At 39.0% G+C, this 25,719-nt stretch overlaps 1 protein-coding gene across 3 annotated transcripts in view; it reads left to right on the forward strand.

Moving 5' to 3' along the window:
* DNAJC15 (DnaJ heat shock protein family (Hsp40) member C15) overlaps positions 1-25,719 on the forward strand; it is a 79,059-nt gene that overhangs the window by 38,803 nt on the left and 14,537 nt on the right. For 2 of the 3 annotated variants that reach the window (XR_010150448.1, XM_016925262.4), the window contains exons 4-6: positions 8,929-9,005; positions 16,090-16,160; positions 25,206-25,286. Coding sequence is in view for 2 of the 3 variants with exons in the window: in XM_016925262.4 (XP_016780751.3) it covers positions 8,929-9,005; positions 16,090-16,160; positions 25,206-25,285 (228 nt within the window). In the remaining variant the exon portion in view is untranslated. The remainder of the gene's footprint in view (positions 1-8,928; positions 9,006-16,089; positions 16,161-25,205; positions 25,287-25,719) is intronic. The other variant, XM_509654.7, reaches the window with a different exon arrangement.

Raw genomic sequence — 25,719 nt, forward strand, 5'->3', positions numbered from 1 at the left:
CTGCAGCGTAAACGCTGGCTTCAGGGAAACAGAAGCAGATCTGGGATAGATCAACTTGGTTGAGATTTGAGATTGTCAAATTGCTGCAAACCAAGTTGATCATCAGCTATTCTGAGTTCCTGGCACAGGGATGGGGACTCACTAAATGTTTATTAAATAAATGAACAGTAATTAAACGGGGAAAGTAAGTTATGTCAAAGTTGATATAATACTACTAAATGTAAAACTACTAAACTACCTACTTTATATATGTTATTTCAATAAATATTTCAAAACTTACCAGAAAGACTGTCATTTTTTCCAAATTTATAATTTATTGGAGGACAGAATGTCATGTTAATACCATTATCACAGCTATTAAATTTATCAAGTTCTAGTTCATGATCATAAAACCGGAAATTTTCAATGTTTATGTATAGTATCTTATATTTATATTATGGTATAGGTCACAAAAAATGAATTGCTACTTTTAGCAAAGACATTACAGGCTTGTGAGGCTTAGTTAGCCATGAATAATGACAGCACCAAAGGATGACATACTGACAAATAATTAAACTTAGATTCAAAAAAGCAGCAAGTGATTTTACAGTCCTATAAATGCATGTCTGTGATTAGAGGGAACATAGGTGTATTTTCTGTTTTCCTATTTATATTTTATTTGGCTAAAATATTGGTAGGTATTCAGTAAATATTCTTTGAGCACCTACTACATACTACATTACCATAGACAGTGGGATATAGTTATGGACCAAAGACATTGCCATCTAGGAGCTTACATGTTAGTGGAGAGACACAGTGTAAAAAAAAAAAAAAAAAAAAAGAAGTAAGATATATAATACCTAAAAGTGTCGAGTGCTTTTGAGAAAACCAAATTAGGGTAAGAGGTTAAAGAGTAACAGCAATGAGGAATCTTTACCTTAGATAGTCCAGGTAAGGTTTCTCCAAGAAGATAAGGGAGCAGGCCATACGAGCCTCTGGTGTAAGAGCTTCCTAGGTGGTGGGATCACTGCAAAGGTCCTGAGGTGCAAATGAGTCTAGCAGCAAGAGTAACTCCAAAGGAGTGTATGAAGGGAATAGTGGTAGCTTGGGCCCAGATCCCTTAGGGCCTAATAGACAATGAAAAAAGACTTCAAATTTTACCTTAAGCGTGTAAGAAAGCCCTTGGAAGGGTTTGAGCATGGAGGCAATGTGATTTGCATTTTAGGTTATCACTCTGCTTGCTACCTAGAGCCAGAGTAGAAGCTGTGAAACCAGTAAGCGGGTATTGAGATAGTCCGGGTGATAGATGGTGATGGCTTGAAATAGAGTAGTAGCAATGGACACAGTAACATAGTTCTTTAAACGAATTCTACTTATATATTTCCATATGTTTATAAATAATAAATGGAAAGAATTTCAGAAATCGTTTCTTTTCTGTTATGGTGATCTTCAATATAGTGTAAATAGAAAATTACCAAGCTGTGCAAAACTACATTATTTAACATTGTAAAGGAAGAGAGAGCAAGAAAATGAGAAAATCTTCAGTAGTTGGTAGAGGCTTACAGATAAGGCAGGGTAATTCAGGAGATTATAAGGGATATACTCATGTAAACTCTTTATTCAGTGGCTCACATGACCTGCTCCCTCATCTCAGAGGAGCCTTACTTAAGAGTCTGAGCCTGGTACCTGCATTTCTTAAAGGGAAATGATGTGTGTACCCCCTTTTCCCTCTTTGTGGGGCTCAAGGTAAGAAACTTAGCCTTCAATAAATCTGGCTTCTTTTTCACAAAGTGCTACTCTTAGAGTTTGCAGTAAAACATCTTAGAATATCTTTATCATTGTCATAATCATAATTATATTTTTACCTCAGGAAAGATGCAAGCACTTTTAAACAATTTTAAAACTAGTAATCATTCCAGGGAAACTGAGAAATGAAATATGTGCATACTTTCTGTTGGTACTAATGAATCCCAATGTCACACCTCATAAACACAGTATACACAGTGTTTTGATTTTGTAAATATTATTAATTATTGAACCAAACAGGGTTACTAAAAAGACAGGAACTGTAATTGTGGGTCACTAAATCTCTGTCATTCAAAGAAGATTGTCCAAGGCTCAAGTTTCAATGGGGGTCTCTTTTCATTGTTTCTTTAAACTTTATTTGCTTTCTCTAAGCTTTAACATGTTGTTTTTCAATCTTATCTCTTTTTCATACTTTTTTTTCATCTTGCTGAAATAGTGCCTTGGATAAGTCTTTTATATGGAATGCATGGATGTTAAATGTATTTTCTGCTTTGTTAAACAGTTTGTTTCTTTTGTTCTCACTGTTAATTATCAGCTGCTAGCTCCTTGAAATCTGGTGAAGCCAACATTAGAGAAGTATAGAAATCTCTGCTGAGACTAAGCCTCAGTGCCTGAACTCCCGCATTCCTGCATACTCACAGCTAGATTTTTTGGTGGTCTTATTATTCTTATTCCATTGTAGACAACCTATTGTTTTGGTTTTCTTTTGTTGTTTGGGTTTTGGGGTTTTACGTTTTGGTGGTGGTGGCTTTTATTTTTAGCTCTGAAAATTTGTAGGATTTTCTCTTCCTTACTGATGTTCTGGAATTTCACAAGAATTCTTAGTGAGCCCTAACTTATTTGAAAATGTTCTTTAGTTCTGTAAGATTTTCTTACAGTTTTTTCTTTTATTATTTCTTCCTTTCATTGTCTCTCTTTTCTGCTTCTGGAACTCCGAACAGAAAGATGAGAAAGATGTTGGACCTGATAAAAAGATGTCTGTCCTCTATGTCTCTTACCATTTTATCTCTTATTTTCCATCTCCTTATCTTTCTTTGCTCTTCATTCTACAGTATTTTCACAGCTTGTTTTCCAGATCACCAGGTTGGCCTTTAGCAATGTCCATTCTGTTTTTCATCTATCCACTGAATTCTTCACATCGGCTTTTTTTTTTTGGAGACAGAGCCTAGGCTGTAGTGCGGTTGCGCAATCTCAGCTCACTGCAACTTCTGCCTCCTGAGTTTAAGTGATTTTCCTACCTCAGCTTCCTGAGTAGTTGGGATTACAGGCACTCGCCTCTATGCCCAGCTAATTTTTGTATTTTTAGTGGAGATGGAGTTTCACCATGTTGGCCAGGCTGGTCTTGAGCTTCTGACCTCAAGTGATCCACCCACCTCAACCTCCCAAATTGCTGGGATTATAGGCATGAGCCACTGCGCCCAGCCAACGTTAGTAATTTTCTAACTTCCAAGGATTCTTTCTTGTTTCTTTTTTCTGGCAACCCATTTTTTAATTAATGTGGTATCCTTCTGAATATTTCTAAAGCCATTAATTAGAATTTGGCCAAATTCTCTTCTGCTTCCTAATTTATCTCTTCCTAAAGTCAGTTGTTATGTGTTCATATTGGTTCTTTTTTTCCCCTCCATGATAATTGGGTTTGCTCAAATGTCCAGTGATCCTTGGTTGTTGATTCATATTTATGATGACTAAATTGACTAATAGAAGTAATGTTCTTGACTTTTCTTCAGCAGTTTGGTAGGGTTGCTTCAACAGCTTAATTGAATGACAGTGTTGACAGTGGACTGTAAATAACATAGGTGGGTTTGTTAACAGGCATGTCTTTCAGAGCAAGGAGACTAGAGGCAGGATTGGTACCTGGAGAGTCCAGGAGAGGTTGAGCACCGTGTATATTTTACTCCTTGGCATAGCTTCTCACCTCCCTAAGCTTCTGGGTTCTGAAATGGGATCTGCTGGTATTCCTCTTTGGTTCTCTTAGTACCTACCACCCAAAATAAGATGCATATCAGAAAAAGAGGCATATGGTTCTCTTTCTCAGCCTGAGGGCAAAAGTGACAGGTGCCTGGCCTCTTATGCTCTATATGAGTAGAGTAGGAATGATCTGTTTATGTTGTTCTGGTTTAATAAGTTTCGCTGATTTTTTTATTGTTGTTGACTCTGAATTTAGTGTTCTTGTTTTCCTGAAAAAGGTTTCTTTTTTTCTCTGATGTTTGAAGCTGCTGGGATTTTTCTGTACATGCAAATTTTACCTAGGATTTCTTTAAACTTTCTGGTTTGCTATTTATCCCATTTCTTGTTTTCTAGGCCTATTAAGGGTGTTTTAAAATTTACAGTGTCTTTACTCATTTCAAAGGCACTTCGGAAAGCAAAAGATCTTTATGATTCAGTCTGCTCTTTTGAACAAGTGCCCTTTTGCTTTTTTTTTGTTTTTTTTTTTAAATTAATGTATTAATGTATATTATTGACTCAGCCAATGTCTAATTACCCTTAAATTTTTTTCTGAGGGAGAAAATCCATCCTTCTTTTTTTTTTTTTTTTTTTGAGGCTTTTAATTTTCTATTTGTGAATCTGTCCTTTTATTTGAATATAATTTTTTAAATTGCATTTATTTTGTTTTATGATCAAGTGAAATTTATGGAAAAATATACTAATTAAAATCATCCTTTGTTAGCTTTAAATCAAATAGATTATTGTACATAATAAAGTTTATAGTTTATGATAAATGTATTCTTTTAAAACTATGGGATGATCCAGTTCTTCTCTAGTTGCCTGGAGGACTTTTGTGTTTCAAGCTATTGAGTGAATGAATTAGCTAATGAAGACTTTGGTTTAACTTAGCAAAGGAGACACAAAATAATCTTAACATGGCACTATAGCATTTAGTGCTAATTTTAGAAGGAAAATGATTTTGATTTCTGTCATTTATATATACAATATTTTATGAATGGGATAGTACAAAATAATCATTTGTAAGGTCTAGGATGTGTTTCTGTTTTCAGAAAAAAAGGACCATTTACTCCATCTATTTGATGGTATACTTGTTCCTTACAGTAATCTCACTTTTTGGATCTAAACATTTTCTTTGACCTACCACAGTGTTGTCAGAAAATGGTTCTGCAGTGGCTTATACCTGTAAGTCCTAATATAATGCAATATGGGTATATTATTTTCAAGCTTAAAAGGACCTTTCAGTTTTATTAGTGGGGAGGAGTACAGAGTTACAATTTTGTGCTTTCTCATGACATAGATATTAATTCAAACATAATAATGGATTAAAATACTGTGATAACAGTTTTGTTCTATTTAAAGTTATATAAGACCTAAATTTTCTAGAAGTTTAGGAAGCATGATTTTCTCTGAAGAAATGTGTAAATACAGTTGACCCTTGAACAACCTGGGTTTGAACTGCACAGGTCCACTTAATCATGATTTCAAAAAATAAACTCAATGAGCCCTCCATGTCTGCCATGAAATGTAGATCAAAAATGTAGTATTCATGGGATGCAAAACTCACCTACGCTGAGGCCAACTTTTTGTATCTGTGGTTTCTGTAGGGCTGACCGTGGTGCCTGAGTGCAGATTTTAGTATGAGTGGTCCTGGAACCAGTCACCCACAGACACTGAGGGTTGAATGTATTTTAGTAGTGTGTAACATAGCAATTTTTTGTTTTCTCTTTGTATACTTTTCTGCACCCAGCCCCAAATGTTAAGTCTCTATTCTCAAAATGGTCTAGATCTTTTTGGAAGGGTTGTGTTGATTATATGTATATACAGATTGACTTACTCGTAATAAAATCAGTGTTCATATGAACTTCTTCCCGACACTAGATTTTTGGCAGCCTTTTCTGAAACTCTATGTCTACCTGGGCAAAACTGAAAGTGAAAAAATTGCTCAGATACCAATACCTGCTTTTAAGATTAATGAGCTTGGTGACTATAGTGGGAATGACAGTTTATGAAACATGATAAATTTATCTTTTTTATTATGCTGGCTCCAAATTTTAGAGCTCCCTAAGGTAAAGAATAAAGCATTATTCTATGTAGTAGTTCAGGCATGATTTAAAAACAAAAGTAGGAGCAAATATTTGGTGATACTTCTGTTTTGTTATGACTAAATCAACTACTTACCTTTAATTTAGGGAGTAACGTATGCATCTAGTAAAAATTTTGGTTTCCTGAAAGAAACCTTAAAACCAGCCCCTATTCCTCTAAGTCCCTCGTTTTTTGAGACAGTCTGTCTCCATTGCCCAGGCTGGAGTGCAGTGGTGCACTCACAGCTCACTGCAACCTCCACCTCCCAGGTTCAAGTGATTCTCCTGCCTCAGCCTCCAGAGTAGCTGGGATTACAGGCGTGCACCACTACACCCAGCTAATTTTTGTATCTTTAGTAGAGATGGGGTTTCACTGTGTTGGCCAGGCTGGTCTCTAACTGACCTGAGGTGATCCGCCCGCCTCAGCCTCGCAAAGTGCTGGGATTACAGGTGTGAGGCACCACAGTCGGCCCCCTTACTTCTTTCCATTTGTATCTGTATCTGTATTTCTCTCTATATCTCTCTTTATATATGTGCATACTCTCTATGTGTGTTTAGAAAGATATAAAATTTGTTCAGGTTAGTATGTGTACTTAACCCAATTTGATTATCCTTCCTCTCCTCAAAACTTGTGTCAGGGGTAGGGGACTATTTGTTTTTTTACTGGATTATAAATTACTTGAAACTTGGAGAGTATATTATATTCTCACAGTATTGATTCATTGATAGATTAGCATCTGTGTGATGAAGGACAGTCCTTGATCTCTCATTTGAAAAGTGCCTGGTACACAGCAATTGCTGAAGTGTTTATTGAATGAATTAATTGCCAGGAATTATTTATTACCAAGTAGAAATTTATAAGAAGCTGTTCAAAGAGTATAGCTTATATAAATGGCCAGATCTGACTCCCTAGAACCCATTTTTTAAGCTCTAGTCATTTCCTTAGTTTCTTTTAGTATTCTTCTTTTTTCTTTAATTGTATAAATAGCCTGTGCTCATTGTTGAAAATTTAGAAGTTAAAAAAAAGAAAAAATTATAATCCCACCAGCTAAAAATAACTTTAAAGTTATATGCTTTCAGATTTTATTTCATGTAAGCATACCTATTTTTCCCTACTTTTGTAAGGAAATGGTTTCATGCTTAGAAACGTTTATGCCTGTAATCATATATGTGTATGTTTCCTCCTAAAAGCTAAGTTTGTACATCCTGTTTCTCTGTTTAGAGCTACTGAAAATAGTGCCTTTACTTGCTGTCTCCATTCCTTTCTTTCCATTCTGTCTTAAATACACTCTAATCATACGCTCACCTCACTTTCTGCAGCTCTTCTCAGTTTTTGATGTCCTCTTTGCTAAATCCAGAGGTCAGTTCGTGGCTCTCATTTTACTTTACCTATCAGAAACTTTGAAACCATTTTTCATTTCCTCACTCTTGACTTGTAGTTACCATCCTCCTTTACTGCTAGGCCTTGTCAGCCTCCTTGACTGATTCCTCTCCATTTCTATACCACGAAGTGTTGCAGTCTTTAGGGAAGACTCCTTGGATTTCTAATTTTTAAACCATCTTACTTCAGTCTCATGGCTTTAAATGCTATCTGTACACTAATGACTCTCAAATGTAAAGTCTGATGTTAAGTCAGACATTCTCCACTTGGATATTTAAGACATTTTAAACTTAATATATCCGAAATCATTCTCCTCATGTCTGTTATTCACAACAAATAAACAGCTGCTCCTTTCCTCAGTCATTAAATGGCAATTTGGCAGTTTAGGCCAGAAACCTTGAAGTCATTTGCACAGCTTGGGTTCTCTGGAAAGCAGAGTGAGATAAAGATTAGCAAGCTATACCTTTATTAAAGAGTGCTCTTAGCATAAACAACTCCAGAAAGAAAGGGAAGGACAAGTTAGGCTTCAGTGCATTCCTACAAAAGCCTCAGCCAATCTCACAATAACCTCTAAGCAAGGATGGCTCATTGTAGTTATCCCAAGTTGGGGCAAGGGGTCATAGGATTAAATGACATTACCCAGGAAGTGAGCATATATAAGAAGTCCAAGGACTGAACCCTAGAGAAATACAATGTTTCTATCCCATGTCAACCAGTCAGTAGATACAGGCTGCCCTGCAAAGTGGGATAAGCTTGACTTCCTTTAGGCAAGGCGATTCCTAAAGTGTCTGACAGCTGGGAGCTATCAGCCAGCCACAGCCCCAGTGTCTGGGGAGTAAGTCCTTCACGCCTGATGGGGGATCTGATGAGCACCAGTGTCCTCAACATCATTCTTAATTTTTCTTTTTCTCATATCCCAAATTCAATCCATCAAGGAAATGTTAGTTCTGTTTTAAATATACATCCAGAATCTAACCACTTTTATCACCTCCTCTGCTACCGCCTTAGTTCATACCATCATCATCTGTTGTCTGGATTATTGTTATGTTTTCTGAACTGGTCTGCTACTTCTACTCTTGCACCTTTCTATTCTCTACATGGCAGTTAGATTAAATCGAAGTTAGATTGTTATTCCAGTGCTCTGGCTTCTCCTCCCACTTAAAATTCTAAATTCCTTTCATTGTTTACAAGGCCATCCACAATCTGGTTCCCATTATATCTTGAGTCCTCCTTTTCTCCTTGTTCACGCCTCTCCAGCAGCATTGAAACCTTTTAATCCAGCTTCCCAGCCTCTCTTGGCTTGCCTGTCTGCTAGTGTGACATACTCCCCTCTTCATTAGTTCCTCCCCATTCTCTGTTGGCTAGTGTGATAGGCTAAACGATGTCTGCCATGTCAACATTAAATGACTTCATCAAGGTTATCCAATGAGAAAAGTACTACAGAGCTTAGAAAAAGTTCAAGCATTTTGCTTCTACCAGTCTGTTTTGTTCTTTCTGTTGTACCTTGGTGTAGAAAAATTAATCTGTTTTAAAGTGAAAAAAAGTATTTTTTAAAACTTCATATTGGTCAAAATTTCTTGAAAAGTTTCATTGTTTGGTGCTTCCCCCCGCCCCATAATTTTGAGTTGACTTCTAGTAAAATGCATTACTCTCAGTGCAGCTACATGATGAGATTGAGGTCATGCCACCTCATACGTGGAACTAATGATTTCTTGCTCTTTCTTTCCTATACAGAGCTTTTCATCCTACTATAAAGGAGGATTTGAACAGAAAATGAGTAGGCGAGAAGCTGGTCTTATTTTAGGTGTAAGGTAGGTGTGCAGCATAAGTATTGTTTTGTTGTGTGACCAAGCTTGTCTTTAAAAAAGAGAAAACGTTACAATAAGGTTATACGTACACTTAAAATTATGAGTAGGTGGCAGAGGAGAAAATATCAAATTTTTATATTTTAAAGCCTCAAATCTAAAAGTATCCCACTCCCCTAAAAAAACAAAACAAAACAAAACAAAACAAAAAAAAAACAGGCAAAGTTGTGAAGTACCTTTATTCTTTAACAAGGATCTATAATATTTGAATACTGATGTTTCAGTTAACCAAAATATCCTTTTTTGTGACATTCTCTCTGGACTCAGTTTTATAATTTGATATCATATTTTTAATTATAATCCAGGATATGTTTCATAGTTCTTTTCTGCTTCTGCAGTGTGACATCAAGCATATTTATTGTGCTTGTTTCACCTTAGTATCCTTTTATTGTCTAACTTTGGACAATATGAGAGAAAATTAATGATATTATATAATTGCTGTGTGATATCATTTAACATTTAATGTTAAGAATATTTTCCCCTATGATAATCATTTGTTTACCATATGTTCCCTTAGAGCCTACTCTCAAGTTTTTGTGGGAATTGGTTACAGTATGTCATGTACAACAAATCTTCTGATGATATAATCAACACAATTAAGCAAATTAGATAATAAAGTCCTGTATTGACAAAAATGTTTTGATATCTTGTAAATTTTTTAAAATTTAAAGATTTTTTTTAAAGCCAAAACATTTTATTATTTCTTATGACCTAGCAGAAAAAACAAAAGAGTTGGGAGGAGGAGCCCAGTTTAGTTTGGTGCTTTATTTAAGAGATCTCATCTCTTCTTAGATGAGATCTCTCCTTACCAGACAATAGAAAATAGGAAATGATTTTAAGCATGAGAGTCAGATTAGGAAGTTTGCTATACTGCCAACTATTTCTTGCTTAATATCATTCAGAATGGCATTGTTATTTTTCCTGAACTTTTATTGGCCTCCCAAAATACCCTGTTGATTATCTTGAAATCTGATATGAAACACATTATAAAACCAAGTACAAAGGTTTTTGAGGATATCCTTTAATATTATGCAGGGCACTTACGTTGTTAGGACAGACAGGAGTTGACTATATTTTTACATTCTCTTAAGATATATATTTATAAAGTTTTATCCCATAGAACTGAAAGCTGTATAAAATTCACTTGGAAAATTCAGTGATTAAGAGCACAGACTCTGGTATCAAGTATATCTGCGTACAAATACCAGTTTAACACCTATTAAATGGGTGACCCCAGTTTCATCATGTGTAAAATAGAGATAATAGATTAGTTTTAACTGCATAGAGTTGCCGTGAAGATTAAATTATATAATATATGTGAACTTCTTTTTTTGGAAGTTTTTTTCTTTTTAAACTTTTAGGTTCAGGGTTACACCTGCAGGTTTATTATAAAGATAAACTTGTGTCACAGGGGTTTGTTGTATAGATTATTTTGTCACCCAAGTACTAAGCCTAGTACCCAATAGTTATTTTTTCTGCTCCTCTCTTACCTCCTACCCTCAGGTAGGCCTCAGTGTCTGTTTTTCCCCTCTTACTATTTAGCTCCCACATGTAAGTGAGAACATGTGATATTTGGTTTTCTGTTTCTGCATTAGTTTGCTGAGGATACTAGCTTCCAGTTCATCCATGTTTCTGCAAAGCCCATGATCTCATTATTTTTTGTGGCTGCGTAGTATTCCATGGTGTATATGTACCACATTTTCTTTATCCCGTCTACCACTGATGGGCAGTTAGGTTGATTTCATATCTTTGCTGTTGTAAATAGTGCCACAGTGAACATATGTCTGCAACACATGGTACTTACTAACTACTCAATAAATATCAGCCAAGCAAAGCAGATTCTTGCCCTGATTCTGTCACTTAGGCGCTGCCCTGTATGATCTTGGTCAAACTTTTTTGTTTTGTTTTGTTTTTAGCTTTTCTGTACTTTGGCTTCTTCATTTTCGAATTGAGAGTAATAATATTCTGCCTTGTTGGAATAATATAAGAATGATATGATGATACCTTTTTACATAATACCTACCAAATATCAGGTGCTGAAAAAAATTTGGCTCCTGTTTCTTTCCATGTCTGTCACGAACGCAGAAGCTAGATATTTGTCCTAACACATTAAGTGGAAAGGTAAATGAAACTTATCTGCTTTCCTCTAGCCCTTTCTTTTCAGTCAGGCAATGTTGATTATGACAAGATAATTTTAAGATGTGAGTGTATTCATTGAATCTCAGCTATGTAGACTATATAACAGGTAGGTGAAGGCAAAATGGAGCCAATCCTTTTGATAACCTATTTTAAAAATACTGTATGTGTTCTAGATGATACTATACATTCTGACATATTGCATATGAGAATTGTTTATTGAAATTTGTACTTGAGTCTTTGCCTTATGTTTTTCCTTGCAAGAGAATAGTGTCCTGCAATATGACTCATGTCTGTAACAAAAAGCCTGAATTATTTTACAAAGCTGTCCAGGAAAATTGTTTTTATACCTGGTATAGTAAGTCCTCACTTAATATCGCCCATGGGTTCTTGTAAACTGTGACTTTAAACAAAATGACTATAATGAAATCAATTTTTTAAATCAATGTTATAAAGAAAGGATGTTGAAGGAAATGACATTATTCAGGGACCTGCCATACATCATTTTGCTTAAAATCACAGTTTTTAAGAACCTATCAACAATATTGTGTATTGTATGAAATGATGCACGTTTGTGATTTTTTTTTTTTTGAGACAGAGTCTTGCTCTGTTGCCCAGGCTGGAGTACGGTGGCATGATCTCCCCTCACTGCAAGCTGCGCCTCCCAGGTTCACGCCATTCTCCTGCCTCAGCCTCCCAAGTAGCTGGGACTACAGGCGCCCACCACCACGCCTGGCTAATTTTTTGTATTTTTAGTAGAGTCGGGGTTTCACCGTGTTAGCAGGATGGTCTCGATCTCCTGACCTTGTGATCCGCCCGCCTCAGCCTCTCAAAGTGCTGGGATTACACGCAGAAGCCACCATGCCTGGCACATTTATGATTTTTAAGCTTTCTAAAAACTTTTGTAGAATTCTGTTTATAAACTATATTAGTCCATTCTCAAGCTGCTATGAAGAAATACCCAAGACTGGGTAATTTATAAGGAAAAAGAGGTTTAATGGACTCACAGTTCCACATAGCTGGGGAGGCCTCAATAATGGCAGAAGGCAAAGGAGGAGCAAAGGCACATCTTACATAGTGGCAGCAGGCAAGAGAGCATGTGTAGGGGAATTGCCCTTTATAAAACCATCAGATCTCATGAGACTTAGTCACTATCATGAGAACAGCACAGGAAAACCTGCCCCCATCATTCAGTTACCTCCCACCGGTTCCCCTCCCATGACATGAGGGGATTATGGGAGCTATAATTCAAGATAAGATTTGGGTGGAGACAGAGCCAAACCATATCACTATATGTTACTCAAAAGCTCAGTAGTAGAAAAAAAAAGATGAAACCAAAACTGCTCCATTTGCCAGAAGGTCCAAGAACACCACTCCACATACCCCCACTGCCAGCCAGATGCATTCTAGGGAGCTGTTTGAAATCTCTGGTCTAGGTAACATCATATTTAAAATTATACTGGAGGTATATCATCATAGCTACATTTAGTTTTTATACTAAGCTTAAAAACTAGGCTTCTCTCATGTTGTTTAATCTTTACAGCAACAAACATGTATTAATATTAAAATGTATTAAGGTCCAAGAGACTTAATATAATAATAACTAAAAGGAAATAAACACTGCCAGCAAAGCAGAATAGGTCTCATTTCCAGAGCTCACCATTAGGAGTCTGATCATTATTATCTTAAAGGCAGAGTGTTTTGAATGCCATACTTGTGCATATGAACTTTCCTTCCTTGTGTTTACTTTAGTTCAGTGGTTGGTGGACCTCAGTATGCATAATGCGTTGTGGAGTTTTATGTACAAAACTATGTGGAACTGATTTTCAGAGCATTGTAATTAATTATCAAGGAAATTTTGACGGAGTAATTTTCAGATTTTGTTTTATGTGCTCAACTAAAACTTAATATCTAGAATAAAATGGACCTTGCCATATATCTTCTAAAAAAAATACAATGGTTCAGCAGAACATTCACCTATATATATATACACATATATATGTGTGTATGCATATATGTGTGTATATATATATGTGTGTGTGTGTATATATATATATGAAATTTGGATTTTACTGAACTTATTATTTAGAGGGCCACATGGTGATGAAATTTATGAAATAGGTTTTTAAAGCTCCCCCCTTTTTACTTTAAAATTATTTGCATAGTAATCCTTTATAATATTAGTATTTACTAATATGGAGTATTTGTTATTTTAAGGAGTTTACCTTTTTACAGTCATTTTTGGAGGGTGATGTAAAATGCATTAAGCACTTGTATTATATATAATCCTAATTTCTTTTTTTTGTTTTTTTTTGAGACGGAGTCTTGCTCTGTCACCCAGGCTGGAGTGCAGTGGCGCTATCTTGGCTCACTGTAAGCTCCGCCTCCTGGGTTCATGCCATTTTCCTGCCTCAGCCTCCCGAGTAGCTGGGACCACAGGCGCCCGCCACCACGCCTGGCTAATTTTTTGTAGTTTTAGTAGAGACAGGGTTTCACCATGTTAGCCAGGGTGGTCTCGATCTCCTGACCTTGTGATCTGCCCGCCTCAGCCTCCCAAAGTGCTGGGATTACAGGCGTGAGCTACTGCGCCCGGCCTACAATCCTAATTTCTATTTTAAGATACAAATCATAGCTTCAGCCCTAAAGTTATTTAGAATCTACCTAACACGACATGCCAAATACATACAGAACAGCTAGAAAACATAAGTAATAAAGGCAAGATGTGCCACAGAGCACCTGTGTAGCAAAAAAAGGAGTTGATAAATGTAGATTAGCCACAGAAATCGAAATCATTGAGCTGTAATTTTTCAGTGTAATTTTTTTTATTTCTTAATAGGCAATTAAACAGTATAGTGTTCATACCTCTGGTATGATGTTTAACAGTTATTTTCTCAAAATTCAGTAGTCTTTTAACCAGACAATGTTTAATTGTTTATCTGGGAGGTACCTACAAGCCAAAAAGTAAATTTAGAATGCTGCTTCAAAGACATAGGTAAACAGCCAAGAGGAATACTCTTAAGTCCTTATAGGAAAATATTTAATTCATTTTACTCATGGAAGACTATTTTATGTGCTTACTCAGCAATTAATAGTGCATTTTAATGTGCTTGGTGATCTGTCACTTACCCACAGATCAGAGGTAGCAAGTAACTAGCAAGGAACTGCCAAAGACTAGAACAATAGCAGAATCAAGGATTGACAACTGATAGCATAGGGGAGGCACTGTTCAAAATAGAACTTAAATGAATAACATTCTAGGTCCATTTAGTAGGAGGACAAGCAAACATCTGCAGACCTTGAGAGTTTGATTGGTAATAATGACAATGCTGTGAGCCATCCAAGAAATGTTAAGTTAGGTTATTTACACTTTATTTTCAAAATGCAGGAGATATCTAATACAGTCTCATAAGCATCCTTTACTTTCATGTGTGCTAGGTTATGTTAATCTTTTTACTTATATTATCTAATTTTTCTTTAAAATAAGCCCGGGGGTAGGTTTTATTATGTGTATGCTATGTATGAGAAAATTGCAACTGAGTTTAAGCAAGACATACTTTCACAGCTAATAAGTAGTAGAATCAAGAATTTGAACCTGTTTCTGACTAACTGTAAAAGCACATGCTTTTAGCTATTATGTTGTGGTTCATCCATGCAAATTAAATTATTTTGAGCTTTACAATAATTACACTGTGCTTTAAGTCAACTATTATTATCCCCATTTGAGACTCAGAAAAGTTAAGTAGCTTAAACAAGATAGTATAGCTATTAAGTAGCAGTAGTAGGATTTTGTTGTTGTTGGTGTTAATTTTTTTTCCTTGCCTAGAAAATGTACTAATAAGCAACATTTCCAATACTGGATACATTGGGTTTTACCCAAATAATTTTAGGATTATTTAATTATCTACTTTAATTTTTGTTTACAGCATAGGCTTTAACAGCCAAGCTTTTCCCATGGGTTTTTTTTCACAAAGCTAAATAACTATGAGACATAAAGAGTTTTGAGATCCTCTGTAAAGGTAAAAGATAACTATAATGAAGCACTTGCTACACTCCAGGTACTGTTCTAACATTTCGTAGGCATTAACTCATTTAATCCTTACAGTTGCTCTAGCCCTGTTTTACAGTGAGGAAACTGAAGCACCAAGAGGATAAAAATTTGATCAAGCTTACACAATCTTAAGTGGCAATACTGGGATTAAAATCCAGCAGTGTGCCAGGCGTGGAGGCTTACACCTGTAATCCTAGCACTTTGGGAGGCCAAGGTGGGTGGATCACGAGGTCAAGAGTTCGAGACCAGCCTGGACAACATGATGAAACCCTGTCTCTACTAAAATACAAAAATTAGCCAGGTGTGGTGGCGCGCGTCTGTAATCCCAGCTACTTGGGAGGCTGAGGCAGGAGAATCACTTGAACCTGGGAGGTGGAGGTTGCAGTGAGCTGAGATCATGCCACTGCACTCCAACCTGGGCAACAGAGCAAGACTCCTCCTTCTTGGGGGGGGGGGGAAAGTCCAGCAGTATACCTCTGGAATCCAAATACTTGTCTGCTACACCGTATATACCGCCTTCCCCCCAAATAACTTAGAAGCATAAGTTTTCAAACTTACAGTATTGTCTGCAGAAGCTGACTCCCCTAACCTATATGTTGTTTTGTTTTTTAAATTGATTGAGAATAAGGATTGGCATTACAAAGGACTGAAGAAAAACACATGTAACATTGAATCAATGATTTATTTTGATGGTTAGTGGAATTAAGTGGAAAGCTGTAATTTCATATTTGTCCACAAGATGGTGAAATTCTCATTAGGTATAATTTTTTGAAACCCATATAAACCCTTAATTTATAATCTGCATTTGATGCTATTTATTATAAGCACTTTAATTTCTTTTTACAGCCCATCTGCTGGCAAGGCTAAGATTAGAACAGCTCATAGGAGAGTCATGATTTTGAATCACCCAGATAAAGGTAGGTAGAATTCCTATTTTTCATAATATGTATATCAAAATATGCTGTGAATTCCTTTCAGATTAAAGTCATTATATATGATATATAGTTGAGATGGAAGTTTGTGTGCCACATGTATTGTGATTTTTTTCTCATAAATGAGCATTTAGGTTGGAGTTCAGTGATTCACACAGGTAGTGGATTTATATTATCTGCTTTCAAGAACTTAGTTGCTGGTTTTTACATATGACTTCCTGAACCCATCTGATGCGCCTACCATTTTTATCAAGAAAAATCGAAAACACGAGTTATGGACTCTTCGGTTGTATAAACTGATTTGGGCATCACGAATTGTATTTATGTAACCTTCAATGTAAAAGCACAAGAGTTAGAGGATTTCCTCCAAATCTGTGAATGTAATATGTCATAGATGATTCTGAATTTCTTAATTTTATTCTGGAAGGCTCTGAGGCTGAGCCATTTGTTTTTAACTGGCCAGGTTTTTAATGTAAATTTATCTTACAGAAAGACAATTATTATAACTTTAACTACACTACAGCTGCTTGAGAGGGAAAGCCCATATGTTCATTGCTGTTTCTGCTTTAAAATAACAGATGGTAGAAAGTTACACTGTATTTCAGAAGTCAAAGGGGGGTGGGGGAGGAAAGTGAAGGGTTTCTCGGATTCTTATTTACAGACTTTCAGTTTCCTAATTATTTCAAAAAAATTAAAAACAAATTTTGGATTCCTCTCCATCCTAACCAGTACCAAAATAAGGCATTCTTTTTCAGCTTTCTCACTTAATTACTTACTATAAAAGTTTTTTTCGCTAAGCATCATCTCTGTTGGTTTTTGCACTTATTATTCTTTAGTGTGAATAAACATGAGAATAAACTTTCAAAAGAGGTTTTGCTAAAAATTTCTAAACAGTTTCAACAGTTACTGAAAGATTCACTCAGCTAATTTACTTTGCATTGTGGGCTATCTTATGAGCAAGTAGTGTTTAAAGAATTACGATTTATTTTGAGATGGTATATTTATTCGAGGTGGGATTGTTGACTATAGTGGGCTTACTAATATCCTTTAGTCTCACCCTGTGTGGGGTAGCTGGGTGTGAAAGAATGGACTTCGGAGCAAGGGATCAGCATTTTTCTTTGGCTTCTACCTTCCAGTCAGCATTGTGGTCTTGAAAACTCCCTTAACTCCAAATATGAGTTTTATTATTTACAAAATGACAGGATTTATTTCTAAAGTCTTTTTTGTTTGCATGATTTAATAACCTTTTATGCCTATTCAATTAATGTAGAGGCTGTACCCTATGTTTCTGTTCAGATCAGATTTTTAACTTAAGAAAGACGCTTTTAATGTTTTTGGATTATTGTTCCCTCTGAGAATATATTGACAACTGTGGACTTTTTTTCCATATAACTGCTCATTCACCCAAAATTTATAAACATTTGGAGTTTCAGAAAGTTCATGCACTTCCTAAAACCCATCCATATACTCACAGTTAAGAACTCCTGCTCTAGTAAAAGTGTAGTGATAGGAATGTTGGAACTTCTCTCTTTGATGGAGTTGAGAGATGATAGCTCATAAATCTCAAGATTATCCTTTGAGAAGGAAGATTGTTTTGTTTTCAATGGGAAGCTAACAGATTTTAAACAAAAATGCCTCATTGCCTTTGGAAAGCGAAATCCAAGAGTATTTGGGGAAGTATGAGAATGGGCAGCTTTTAATTTTGTTTCTTCTTCTTAGAATCCTTCAACATATTTACTTTAGCCAGGTCACCACTGGGTATTATAGGTAGTTGGAAATACTTAAATCTCATTTCCAGTGCTTCCGAATTCATGAATATGTTTCCCCACCCACCCCCAAGGAACTTTTCTGTTGGTTTTGCTACCAGCTGATAAAACAAGTTTGGAATTTCAAATGTGTGACCAACTATAATTTGTTACACATTTCATTATCAGCTGTGCAAAGAAAGTGACACCAGAAAATTAGGTGTGGGAAATGGCTGAAAATAAATTTTTGTAATTAGTTTTAAGTAAGCATTCAGACGTATTTTGGTAAAAAGGAAATTTTTCTTTTTCAATGTAGTGAGATAAAAAAATAATGCAGTAAAAACATTTCGTGTCCTTGATCTAATGCTTTCAAGGCTAGTATCTTTTAGATTACTGCTTTTCTTTTTTTTTTTTTTTTTTATTGATCATTCTTGGGTGTTTCTCGCAGAGGGGGATTTGGCAGGGTCACAGGACAATAGTGGAGGGAAGGTCAGCAGATAAACAAGTGAACAAAGTTCTCTGGTTTTCCTAGGCAGAGGACCCTGCGGCCTTCCGCAGTGTTTGTGTCCCTGGGTACTTGAGATTAGGGAGTGGTGATGCCTTCAAGCATCTGTTTCAGAGAGCACAGGGTTGGGGGTAAGGTCACAGATCAACAGGATCCCAAGGCAGAAGAATTTTTCTTAGTACAGAACAAAATGAAAAGTCTCCCATGTCTACCTCTTTCTACACAGACACGGCAACCATCCGATTTCTCAATCTTTTCCCCACCTTTCCCCCCTTTCTATTCCACAAAACCACCATTGTCTTCATAGCCCGTTCTCAATGAGCTGTTGAGTACACCTCCCAGATGGGGTGGTGGCCGGGCAGAGGAGCTCCTCACTTCCCAGTAGGGGCGGCCGGGCAGAAGCGCCCCTCACCTCCCGGACGGGGCGGCTGGCCGGGCGGGGTGCTGACCCCCCCCACCTCCCTCCCGGACAGGGCGGCTGGCCGGGCAGAGGGGCTCCTCACTTCCCAGTAGGGGCGGCCGGGCAGAGGTGCCCCTCACTTCCCCGACGGGGCGGCTGGCCCGGCGGGGGGCTGACCCCCCCCACCTCCCTCCCGGACGGGGCGGCTGGCCGGGCAGAGGGGCTCCTCACTTCCCAGTAGGGGTGGCCGGGCAGAGGCGCCCCTCACCTCCTGGACAGGGCGGCTGGCCGGGCGGGGGGCTGATCCCCCCACCTCCCTCCCGGACGGGGCGGCTGGCCGGGTGGGGGGCTGACCCCCCCACCTCCCTCCCGGACGGGGCGGCTGGCCGGGCGGGGGGCTGACCCCCCCACCTCCCTCCCGGACGGGGCGGCTGGCCGGGCAGAGGGGCTCCTCACTTCCCAGTAGGGGCGGCCGGGCAGAGGCGCCCCCCACGTCCCGGACAGGGCGGCTGGCCGGGCGGGGGCTGATCCCCCCACCTCCCTCCCGGATGGGGCGGCTGGCCGGGCGGGGGGCTGACCCCCCCACCTCCCTCCCGGACGGGGCAGCTGGCTGGGCAGAGGGGCTCCTCACTTCCCGGTAGGGGCGGCCGGGCAGAGGCACCCCTCACCTCCCGGACGGGGCAGCTGGCTGGGCAGAGGGGCTCCTCACTTCCCGGTAGGGGCGGCCGGGCAGAGGCGCCCCTCACCTCCCGGACGGGGCGGCTGGCCGGGCGGGGGGCTGACCCCCCCACCTCCCTCCCGGACGGAGCGGCTGGCCGGGCAGAGGGGCTCCTCACTTCCCAGTAGGGGCGGCCAGGCAGAGGCACCCCTCACCTCCCGGACGGGGCGGCTGGCCAGGCGGGGGGCTGACCCCCCCACCTCCCTCCCGGACGGGGCGGCTGGCCGGGCAGAGGGGCTCCTCACTTCCCGGTAGGGGCGGCTGGGCAGAGGTGCCCCTCACCTCCCGGACGGGGCAGCTGGCCAGGCGGGGGGCTGACCCCCCCACCTCCCTCCCGGACGGAGCAGCTGGCCGGGCAGAGGGGCTCCTCACTTCCCAGTAGGGGCGGCCGGGCAGAGGCGCCCCTCACCTCCCGGACAGGGCGGCTGGCCGGGCGGGGGGCTGACCCCCCCACCTCCCCCCCGGATGAGGAGGGAGGACGCTCCTCACTTCTCAGACGGGGTGGCTGCCGGGCGGAGGGGCTCCTCACTTCTCAGACGGGGCGGTTGCCAGGCAGAGGGTCTCCTCACTTCTCAGATGGGGCGGCCGGGCAGAGACGCTCCTCACATCCCGGACGGGGCGGCAGGGCAGAGGTGCTCCCCACATCTCAGACGATGGGCGGCCGGGCAGAGACGCTCCTCACTTCCCAGATGTGATGGCGGCCGGGAAGAGGCGCTCCTCACTTCCTAGATGGGATGGCGGCCGGGCAGAGACGCTCCTCACTTTCCAGACTGGGCAGCCAGGCAGAGGGGCTCCTCACATCCCAGACGATGGGCGGTCAGGCGGAGACGCTCCTCACTTCCCAGACGGGGGGGCTGCCAGGCAGAGGCTGCAATCTCGGCACTTAGGGAGGCCAAGGCAGGCGGCTGGGAGGTGGTTGTAGCGAGCCGAGTTCACGCCACTGCACTCCAGCCTGGGCGCCATTGAGCACTGAGTTAACGAGACTCCGTCTGCAATCCCGGCGCCTCGGGAGGCCGAGGCTGGCAGATCACTCGCGGTTAGGAGCTGGAGACCAGCCCGGCCGACACATCGAAACCCCGTCTCCACCAAAAAAATACGAAAACCAGTCAGGCGTGGCGGCGCGCGCCTGCAATCGCAGGCACTCGGGAGGCTGAGGCAGGAGAATCAGGCAGGGAGGTTGCAGTGAGCTGAGATGGCAGCAGTACCGTCCAGCTTCGGCTCGGCATCAGAGGGAGACTGTGGAAAGAGGGGAGAGGGAGAGGGAGAGGGCATACAACCACTTTCAAACCACCAGATTACTGCTTTTCTTAAATTGATGAAGAAAGAGGTTGGTGGTTATGAAATGAGTAGTTTTACAGTAATGCATAGTGAATATAGAAGGGGAGAGGACAGATTGCTCAGAGATTTCTTACAGGCTGTCTAATGCAGTCTTAATGTGTATTTTGCCTATTCTTACCAGTCCAGTTTGTGCAGGTTAAAAACAGAAACCAAAAGTAAACATTTAGAAAACTTTATAACATCGCCACGATACCCAAATGTGTGATACTTTTGTGCTATTTAAAAGTATTGGTCCACTAAAGATTGGAAATGTTTAAAATATTTAAAAAGTACACCTTTGCCATAGCTTGAGAGGCACTGATCTAATCAATGCTGCCTCCTAAATCTGGGCTTTCTGCTCTGTCCCGGGGAAAATGTCCTATTAGCTCTCCTTCAAGACTTTTAGTGATTAAGAGCTTCCTGTTTCACAAGGCAGCTTGCTTTACTGGTGGACAGCTCTAACTACTAGAAAGTTCTTTCTTGCATTTAGATGAAATCTGCCTGCCTGCAGTGGGGAGATTCTCAACCTTTTCCCACTTACACGCCTTTCAGTAAACATGCAGTATTCTCACACTTCCTTATTAGTGTTTAAGTCAAAATTAAATATTGGGATTAAAAACAAGTCAAAGTAATTATACTGTTGAATGGATTCTCTCTAATTACTCTCATTGTAAAATAAGCTAATTTTTATTTGAAGTCCCGATAATAATATATTGTAATTTCTTACAGTATATTACATTTTAAAATGTGTTCTAAATATTTAGAAAGAGATGATCCCCAAGAGTCAGCATGGATTCACTAAGAAAAGGTGATGCCTAATTAACTTGGTTTTTTTTTTTTTTTTTTGATAGATTTACTGGACTGTTTGTTTTGGAGCGTTCATCTTTCTTTTCCCTTCATTTCAGCATTTTAGATTTAAGGCTTTGTGTTAACTAATTTTTTTGGTAAAGAGATAATTTTGTTTTATGCATTGATTTTCCTTGATAAATGCTGAGATCCTTAAAAGTGAAGAACGTGGCGTATTCTTCTTTATAACTTATATGGCTGACACATCGTAAACTCTAAATTCGTAAGTTTTTTTGGTGAGTAAATGAATAAACAAATGGATAAAAACAAGGCAAACACTTGGTAGGTAAAACAGAATTGGTAGTGATAACTAATACATTAAATAATTTCTTAGATTAGATTGATAGGAAACAACCTGACACTAATCTTCCATTTATTCAAAAATTATTTATTTAGCACCTACTATGTGCCAGGCATTGTGCTAAATCTTAAGATAACTTCAACAAGACAATTAGATCTCTGTCCGCGTGGGATCATGCATTCTAATGGAGGAGCAGACAAAAAATAAGTAAACCTATTTCAAGTTGTAGCAAGGCAATAAAGGGTATAATGAGCTAAGATATAAAACATAGAAGAGAGGCAACTTTACATAGGATGACTGGGAAAACCTCTGTGAGGAGATGTACAGGATGAGAAGGAGCTAGCTGTGTGAAAAGTGGTAAACAAAGTAAAGGGGCTAATGTGCAAAGCCTCTGAGGGAGGAAAGAATTTAGTGTGCTTAAGGACCTGAAGGAAAACTAGTGTGATAGGAATATAATAGGCAAATGGAAAGATAGCATGAGATAAAGTGGTACCCAGATTTTTAAAACTAGGTATGTATTATGATAATGAAATACTGTAGGTTCTATATAAGATTTTAACTTTGTTCCAAATGCAAAGGGAAGTTACTGTTAACTTTTAAACAGTAGAGTGATATAATTCAGTACACCTTTTAAGAAGTCATTTTTCTTTCATCCTCAATCTCTATTTTTGATTTTTAAGTATACTTTAATTGAAGTGTAATTTATGGGCAGAAAAGTGCACAAATCATAACTATATTCCTTTTTCACTTTGCCAGCCTTTGCACTGATGGTGTAAAAATATTGGTGGGTAAAACTGGTGGTGTCTTAACATTAGTCAAGGCAGTGACACCAGTCTATCCATATATATGCATATGGGAAAAATGAATCATGTGATGCCATATGCAAAATTAATTCTTAATGGATTATAACCTGTTAAAAGAAAAACTTCAGACAAATTTAGCAGTTTATTTCAGCAATGAATGATTCATGAATTGGGCAGCACTCAGAACCAGAAGAGGTTCAGAGGGCCCCCTTAACAGCATGAGCAGCAAGCTTTTATAGGCCAGATAAAGAAGCAAAACAGATAAATTACCTGATTGGCTTCAGCTAGGCATCTGCCTTGTTTTGCATGGGCATGGTATGATGAAGCATTTACCTTGTTTGAGCATGGTGTGATGAGTTGGCTGCTTGTGATCAGCTGAAACTATCTGTTTGTTATACTTCTAAGTTGGGTTTCAGTTTGTGTAAGTACTAAGTTAGGTTGTAGTTCATTACGTAGGAACTAAGTACAGAGACAGCCCCAGGCTAATGGCATCCTGCTTATTTAATTTAACAAACCTAAATATGAAAGGTAAAGCAAACTTCCATATTAAAAAAAGCATAGACTTAGGCAAAGATTTCCTATACATGGCATAAATTAAAGGGGAAAATTTTGCCTCTACTTATGAAAAAAACTAACTGGTTATTTTGCCTTTTTTTGAAAGTTGACAAATATTGTTATCAAGGCGCTCTGGCCTCTTAAAAGAAATTGGGCAGCATTCTTTACTTTCTGAACGTTTGTGTAAGATTAGCCTTCTTTCTTTCTTTTTTTTTTTTTTTTGAGATGGAGTCTTGCTCCGTTGCCCAGGCTGGAGTGCAGTGGTGCGATCTTGGCTCACTGCAAACTCCGCCTCCTGGGTTCACACCATTCTCCTGCCTCAGCCTCCTGAGTAGCTGGAACTACAGGCGCCCACCACCACACCTGGCTAATTTTTTTGTATTTTTAGTAGAGATGGGTTTTCACTGTGTTAGCCAGGATGGTCTCCTGACATTGTGATCCACCCACCTTGGCCTCCCAAAATTAGATTAGTCTTATTTCTAGGTATTTGTAAGAGTTCACAAACGAAGCCATCTGGGCTTGGAGACTTCTTTGTGGGAAGGTTTAAAATTACAGATTCAATTTTTTTTTTATTTCTTTATTTTTTATTTTTGAGACAGAATCTCACTCTGTCACCTAGGCTGGAGTGCAGTGGCACGATCTCTGCTCACTGCAACCTCCACCTCCCGAGTTCAAGTGATTCTCCTGCCTCAGCCTCCTGAGTAGCTGGGACTACAGGTGTGTGCCACCACGCCTGGCTAATTTTTGTAGATTACTTAGTAGAGATGGTGTTTCACCATGTTGGCCAGGCTGGTCATGAACTCCTGACGTCAGGTGTTCTGCCTGCCTTGGCCTCCCAAAGTGCTGGGATTACAGGCGTGAGCCACTGCGCCTGGCCAATTCAGGTTATTTAAAAGATACACATCTCTTTCACATTTTTCGTTTCTCCTTAATATCGTTTTGGTTAGTTTTTTTCTTAGGAATTTGTTCATTTCACCTAAAATTTCAGGTCTATTGTTACAAATGGGTTCATAATATCTTCTTATTACCTTGGTAATGTTTGTAATTGCATTGTTAAGCCACATTTTTATTCCCAATATTAGTAGTTTATTTGTATCATCTCTTATTAATCTCTGTTTATAAAATAATTTTTTGCATCATTGTTATTTCCTTCCACTATCTTTGAGTTTATTTGCTGTTCTTTTTCTAATTTTTTGAAATGAATAGTCAGATCACTGGTTTCAGCTGTCATTCAGTTCAAAATACTGTAATTTTCATTATGATTTTTTTTCTTTGACCTGTGTGTTATTTGACATGGCATTCCCACATTTTTTAACAATAGAGGGTTTTGTAGTTATCTCTATAGTATTGATTGCTAGCTTAATTCCATTTGGGAAGAGAACATACTCTGATTTCAATAATCTAGCATATGGTCAATTTTGGGAAAAATTTGTGATCACTTGAACAGAATGTATATTCTGCAGTTACTCTATGCAATGTTCTAGATATGTGAGTAAAGTTTGTTGACTGTATTGTTCAGATCTTCTGCATTCTTACTATTTCTTGTCTGCCTACTCCATTGTCTGTTAAGATAGGGGTAAAACCTCCTACAGTGATTGTGGATTTGTCTGTTTCTTCATTTAGATTTTTTTTGCTTATGGTGAAAAGGATTTTGGGGACAAATGATTTAGGATTGTTAAATCTTACATATGGATTTCTCCCTTGTTTTAAATATCTCTCATTGTTTATAGTACTGCTTTTTGCCATAAAGCCTACCTTATCGAAAATATGTATAGCTGTACCACCTTTCCTTTGGTTAGTGTTTACATGGTATATCTTTTTTCCATCTTTTTATTTTCAGCCTTTTTGTATCTCTCTTGTTGGTTTGTCTCTTCCAAGCAGAATGCAGTCGTTTTAAGTGTGACAATTTTAGACTTTTAATGTAAGTATTCAGTCCTTTTACATTTAATGTAGTTTACTGGTATTTGAATATACACATATACACACACACACACGTGTGTGTGTGTGTGTATATATATATATATATAAGTGTTACTTTTTGTTTTCTATTTGACTCACCTATATTCCTTTTTCTGACCCTTGACTTTTAGCTGGTTCTGTTTTTTAAAAATTTTATACTTTTTTCTTTAGTAACTTGATAGATACATTTTTTTAAAAGACAATTTATTTTGGGAGGCCTGGGCAGGAGGATTGCTTGGGCTCAGGAATTTAAGACCAGCCTGGGCAACACAGCAAGACCCTTTCTCCGGTAAAAATTTAAAAAAATTAGCTGGACATGGTGGCACATGCCAGTTGTTCCAGCTACTTGTGAAGCTGAGGTGGGAGGATTGCTTAAGCCTGGGAGATGGAGGCTA

The sequence above is a fragment of the Pan troglodytes genome, chromosome 14, assembly GCF_028858775.2.
Source record: "Pan troglodytes isolate AG18354 chromosome 14, NHGRI_mPanTro3-v2.0_pri, whole genome shotgun sequence".
In the NCBI taxonomy this organism is placed as follows: Eukaryota; Metazoa; Chordata; class Mammalia; order Primates; family Hominidae; genus Pan; species Pan troglodytes.